Source organism: Puma concolor, chromosome E4 (genome assembly GCF_028749965.1).
Source record: "Puma concolor isolate L17-30 chromosome E4, mPumCon1.1.hap2, whole genome shotgun sequence".
NCBI lineage: Eukaryota > Metazoa > Chordata > Mammalia > Carnivora > Felidae > Puma > Puma concolor.
Genome location: NC_141683.1, coordinates 68,636,650 through 68,642,888, shown reverse-complemented (window position 1 = coordinate 68,642,888; position 6,239 = coordinate 68,636,650). Strand labels below are relative to the sequence as shown.

At 47.8% G+C, this 6,239-nt stretch overlaps 1 protein-coding gene across 7 annotated transcripts in view; it reads right to left on the bottom strand.

The window, feature by feature from the left end:
- Positions 1-3,288: 3,288 nt before the first annotated feature.
- ENAH (ENAH actin regulator) overlaps positions 3,289-6,239 on the bottom strand; it is a 138,683-nt gene continuing 135,732 nt past the window's right edge. For all 7 annotated transcript variants that reach the window (XM_086693917.1, XM_086693914.1, XM_086693916.1 and 4 more), the window contains one exon: positions 3,289-6,209. In XM_086693917.1, coding sequence (XP_086550043.1) covers positions 6,172-6,209 — 38 coding nt within the window. In that variant the 3' untranslated portion in view covers positions 3,289-6,171. The remainder of the gene's footprint in view (positions 6,210-6,239) is intronic.

Here is a 6,239-nt window from a genome sequence, read left to right as displayed (position 1 = left end):
CTGCGCTTAAGGTAGAAGAGGGAAGTTTCCCTTCTCTCGGATCAAGAAAGAGTAAGGCAGCCAGCCAGTGGCCGCAGAGGAGACACCACCTGTGAGGCCTAGAGGGAGGGGACCGGGCCCTGCACACCCTTCCCCTCCGGTGAAGCCAGTGGGCCCCGCACAGCCAGGGTGAAAGCAGTGACTTGGGCATCAGGCCCGAGGAGGCGCGCAGGGTGGATTAACGCATATCCTGGAACACCACCGGCTCTCAGAGACCACTAACCCCAAATCTGCTCTCAGCCAAGGACAGGGGCAGTGACAAGGAGCGGTCCCCGTGGGGGGCCAGCTCCCGGCTCAGGCCCGAACACCCCCACCCCTCACCCTGGATACCTAGTAAGTAGAAGAAAAACGATGCCGGGTGTTAGCACGACTCTTCTGAGTATCTCAACCCTCCCAGTAGTTTTCTCAGGGAAAAGGGTGCTTCCGGAGATTCCGTGCCCACCACAGGGACTCTGCGGGCCGTTCCCAGCTCTGCATTAGCTCCTCGCCCGTGTCGCCTGGCCAGCCACCAGCGTGATGGCCGGAACACAGGAGGGCTGTGAACACAGGCGCCACCAGACTCGAGGGGGCACAGGGCCAGGGGAAGTCCCAGACACCGGGCCCCTAGTGTGCGGCGGACAGAACTGAACACGGGCTCCCCTGGGACGGGACAAGGAAACTCCTAAGTGGAGACTTCCCACCTAAAATTCAATGAAGCAAACGCAGAGATGTTTAAAAATGACTTTGCTGTTTAGAAAAGGGACTTACAGGCTCCATGGATGTGACTAAGGGCACGGAACGTTGGGAGTTTTGAGAACCGATTTTGCAAAGCTGCCCGTTGGTGCACAGTCTCGGGGGGACCGCGATGCAGGGGCCGAGTGGGAGCCCAGAACCTACCTTCCTGGTCTCTAGATCTGAATGAGGACTCATGTACCTGATCCTTAGTGTAAATTTCTTTCCCTCTCAGTGTCGTTTCTCATGAAGGCCAAAGGGGCCAGCTACACGCTTTTCTATACACACGAAGCCTTCTCGCAAAACCGCCACTTATGAAGAACACAGACTCCTGGAACATCATTCGCTATGTTAGTGATTTCTTCTTTACGTATGGAAGCAATTCTGTTACCTGCTGCGGAAGAAATCACTCTTGGAAGGGAGGGGGAAAGAGTTAAAGTTAGACACGATGAACTCGGAGGTTGTCACCCGCATACGGATTTTTTCATTGGGGCATAAATACAGACTTGGTTTTCTAATGAAACACGCGAGTGTTCCTAATGGTTTTGATTCGAACAGAAAGTCATACTCAGAACACCGTGGAGGCCAGGTCACGTCTAGCGGCAGGTGCGCTGGCCTATTTGAGGCTCCAGGTTAGGGAGTTTCTGGGCAACAGACATCTGTAATAGTTGGAAGGAAAAGTCCTTTACAAAGACAAACTACTTAGAAAGACAGCTACACATACCCAGTCCGTACGTGAGCAGTGTTCACACGTGTGCCCTCACTGGGAAACCCCAGCCGCCCACGGGGTCTGCACCGCGGATGCTGGTTTGTGTCAGTGCTCTATATCCTGACCACCCAAAACTCACTGTTTTAGCACTTTCTTTTCTAATCAATCTTGGGCTTTTTTTTTTTTTTTTAATGTTTTGTTCTTCTAGTATCTTTAAGATATAAAAATCTCTTGATCTTCAACCATTATCTAGCAATGACACAAGGGGACCCACACAGCCCACGGACCTCCAGCAGGGCTCGGCTCACGCAAATGCCCTTTCCCGAAGGGCCGTTCGCTCTAGTGTCTTCGTTTACTGTATTCAGACCCAGGAGAAAGCTACTCTGAACAGTGCATGTTCTGGGACGCCTGGGGGGGCTCAGTTGGCTAAGCGTCCAACTTTGACCCAGGTCAGGTCATGATCTCACAGCTCGTGGGTTCGAGCCCCGTGTCGGGCTCTGTGCCGACAGCTCGGAGCCCGGAGCCTCCTTCGGTTCTGTGTCTCCCCCTCTCTCTGCCCCTCCCCTGCTCACACTCTCTCTAAAAGATAAACATTAAAAAAAATTTTTTTAAGTAAATGTCCCCCACCACACCTTTATGTACCTACAACGGTTCTGTTCACTCAGATCCACGGGTCCTTGGACACACACTTCAAGTTCTAACTCAAAAGTATCTAAGTATAAATACTGAGTGACTGTTCAGTGACAAGTCAGAAGTACTGAGCACCAGGACTTACGGTGTTACTCTCGCGATCCCTTTCTCAACCCTTAAGTTCTGAGGAGACGTACAGGGACCAATTCATGTAGTGAAAACAAAAACGGCACCACAGGAAAAGGTCTGCCTTCAGGAAACAAGACTACAGAGCGTCGACATAAAGGAGCCTCTAGAGAGTTCTTTCACACGGCTCACTTCATGCAATGCCATTTCCATGCTGCCAGTGACAGAGGTGACAGGATTACAAGGTGGCCACCGACAGAATGACAGCGACTCTGTGGCATTTGTCAACGGTGCTCTGTAGAGCACTTCACGATGGCACCGGAAGGAGACACAGGTCCTCGGACACACGCGTGTGGCTGTGCAAATTTAATTGGTTGTCACGTTACTTGATGTACTTTTGAGCGGGATTTGTGATCGATACATGAAGGGAAGCAAAAGTCTGAGACAGGACAGGGAGAGGGACACCAGCGGACCGTTTGGGGACGGTGGACGCTGACGGAGGGAAAACCCGGGTCTGGCAAAACAAGAAAGCCAAGGATAGCCCGTACCTCTGATGAACACATTCAAACTGTAAAATGGCACTCAAAAATCAGTGTTTCGTGAAGTCAGGTAAAAAGTGCCGCTGCTTAATGAAGGTTTCGAGAAGCTGGCACACTGAGTAAATGGACACGGCAGACCAGACTTCACGGTGTCTAGAATTCAGGGCTTGCTCAGGCCCTGCTCCCTGCAAACCACACGGGGAGGCCGGACTGCGTGCGTGAGCGTCTAGGCCGCAGAACAAAACGGAGTGAAATCAAACTTTCGTCACTCTTGACTGGGAGACGCCAACAGGGCTGAGAGGAGAGGGGACACACAACAGCCATTCAGAACAAAAAGTACGCACGATCACATCTGTGTCTACATTACTCAGTGTGTTCGACTTAGGGACTCTGGAGGGAACGGTGACGTGCCGTGTAAACTTTACGTGGTGAAGTCCTGGGCGTTTTGCACGGGCTTTCCACATGCAGCAGAACTTACTTCAGAGCCGACAGCCTATTTCACAGTATTATCTGAGCGTCACACACAAGCAACACGTATATACTGCAAGTTTATTTCAATCACACAAACGAAGTTAGCGTGTAGGAAATTTAAATGAAACAGTACGGTAAAAATGGCAGAGAACCGAAAAGGCTAAAGAGGAAGCACACCTAAAGCACGAGAATCCAACATTCGTTAGTGTTTCGTCCTCGGTTCCGACGGACGCTTGACGCTGGCAAAGTGTGGACGAACCGCGACCGGGACAGCCGTTCCGGAGAGACCTCGGCACCGGCGGGAGGTGTGTACATTCAGTTGGTTTGCGATGGACCGTCGGCCGTTGACACAGCGCACAGGACGGATTGGTCACGGGTCAGATCACAGTGTTGAGGAAAGAAGTGCCTTCCTGTAACTAGAAAGGACCCCTGAACTGCACTCAGCTTCAGACAGCCCGTGGACTAGAGCACAAAAACCATCATTTGACGGGGTTCCGAGGAACATCGCTCTGAGAACTTCCCGCGTGAGTTACTGAAATCTCTAACGATGACAAAACTGTCACGAAGGACAGCGGATGTGTACAGTGATTTCATCAAACGTCTTGTAAAGAACACATTTAGCAATCCGGGATAATGCAAAATGATGGAAAATGGCGTGATTCAACACTGGTTTTCTGTCATTTTACACAGACATCCTGCTAATGTTAGACCAAAAGGCACGAGACAGTTAGTGCGTAAACCGGTTCCTTTTTGAGATCTAGCGTTTTACTGCAGTCTTTTATCTCACTTTGGACCACGTGCACCCAGCATCCTATCCTACTAGAGACCAACAACCAACAAAATCAAGTGATTTCTCACCAGATTTATAGGGGACATAAGCATTTATACCATCGAAGTGTCTGCATAACCGAAAGTACAGTAATAAAGATGAAAATGCCTCCTAGTTCTTCTAGAAAACAGTACTTCAGAAGCCTGCCGCATCTTGAATGCCTTTACTACTGCCTGACCATGAAGAGGGACAGGAAACACAACCACAGACCTGAGTGAGGACAGCTCACCCATCACAGATTAATGTCAAACTGCAGTTTCTACACAAACGGGAACTACCGTAAGCAGGAAAAACCTCCCTCGTTCACACCGTTTGGAAGGGTAATGGCAAATCTGCAGCCTTTAGAAAACTATGCTATCGACAAGCTCCGTCTTCCCAAATGAGATTACGAAATCTAGAAAGCAGATGAAAATGGATTATTTCTTCAAAACTTTAGTGAAACTTCAGATAATCAAAGATTTCAAAGCAAGTATGGCACGTAACTGAAGCATACATCAAGACGGAGAGCCTGGAGAGTTTCTGATTTCCTAAATTTTCAAAAAAAAAAAAATCTATCGTTGCAACATACAGAATGTCTTCCCTATTTTAATCTTCATGAGTTTCCAGGAGAAGGGTGTGGATTACGAACGCACGCACACACACCCGAGTCGGGGTCAGCAGAGGATCTAATCCCGTCCTCCTACCCCAAGTCTCACTCTGTCACCAGAGAACTACTCAGAGCCCCTCGCCGGTCCCCGCTGCCGCGTGACTGACGCCTGTGACCTCAGTCGCTGCTGACATTGCCACTTCTTATGTTTCCACACAACACAATTCAAGAGCAGCTTTCCTGGTCAGAACATGCACCTGAACACCTGTCCGACTGCAGGGCACCTAGGTCATAGTAACTGCCAGATTCAGGGATCGAGTTTTCGAGTCCCACAGTATGATGTGATTCATGTGAAGCTCAGAATCATGTTTCAGACCACTGAAATTACCGAAGCTAAAATACGAACAGCTGAAGACATGATGTAAAAGATTAAGTACTTGGTTCTGCTAACATATTTACCAATTAAAGTCACAAAATATTCCTCATTATTATTCATGCAGGTAATTGAGAAAAAAAGACAATGCAGAAATTAACTTTAAATGAAAACTTATTCCTTCCCTTCCTCCCACCCCCTACACTCTACAAAATGTTTTCCCTGGGACCAGGCCTTGAAAAGGCCACTACATATTAGTGTGACATGCATTACTGTTTGCAATTAAAAAAGCTAATTTTGTGGTGGTTGTAATTACATTATAAAAATGTCCACATGCATAAATCTAAAAAAGGTTGAAAACCTACAGTAAATCTACAATATATTGTTTTACATTTGACCACTGGTGTGTGTTATGTAGGAGTCATAGATTTGGTAAAGCATTTTAACAATTTAGGAAGGCATCTAAATCTTTAAATTCTGGATGAATTTTATGTTGTAATCTACAAAATTGCATGAAGGCTAACTCGAGAGACTTCCTATCATTCTAAAATTCCTCAAGCCAGACAAATCATTTTTAGGACACTTTCTTATAAATATCGCCCTTTGAAAGCACATACAATTCCATTTGTTCCACGTTTTAGGATCTTAACCTCCACAGGGCTGACCTCAATTACAGAATATCACACGTGATAGGAAGACAAACCTGAGAGAAACATTTACAATACAATAGCGTAACTTGCTAAATTCTTCGTCAGCACTCTCTGAAAACAAACTTCTTAAGCCTTTCTCCTCTTTATTTTAGCAATGGGTTGTGGAAAACGTGCGATTTCATCTTGACATGAAAATATCTCAATGCACGGCGATTCTGCCTGATGGGCTTAGGGTTTTCTGCATAACCGTTAAATGGGAACTCTTATCCGACCCTTCCATCCTGTTGAAAAGGTCAGAAGAAAGCAGCAAACTGGAGGGAAATCGCTGATCGCCAGAGCAACAGCATCTGAAGGCTCACGAGTGCAACGGCTCTCCTCCTTCCGACCATCTGTATCCACTTTCTTCTCGCGGCTCACAAAACGTAGGGGCTTGTTGTTAACAGCTGTTGTTTGCAGGGGTCTTTTTTCTTCCTCCAGCTACGGTCCTGTTTCTCCTGGGCTTGCTTCTCTACGCAGAATTGGACTTGCTCAGTTCTTGCCTGATCGCTGGGTACGAGAAGGAAACGCGTTGCGAGT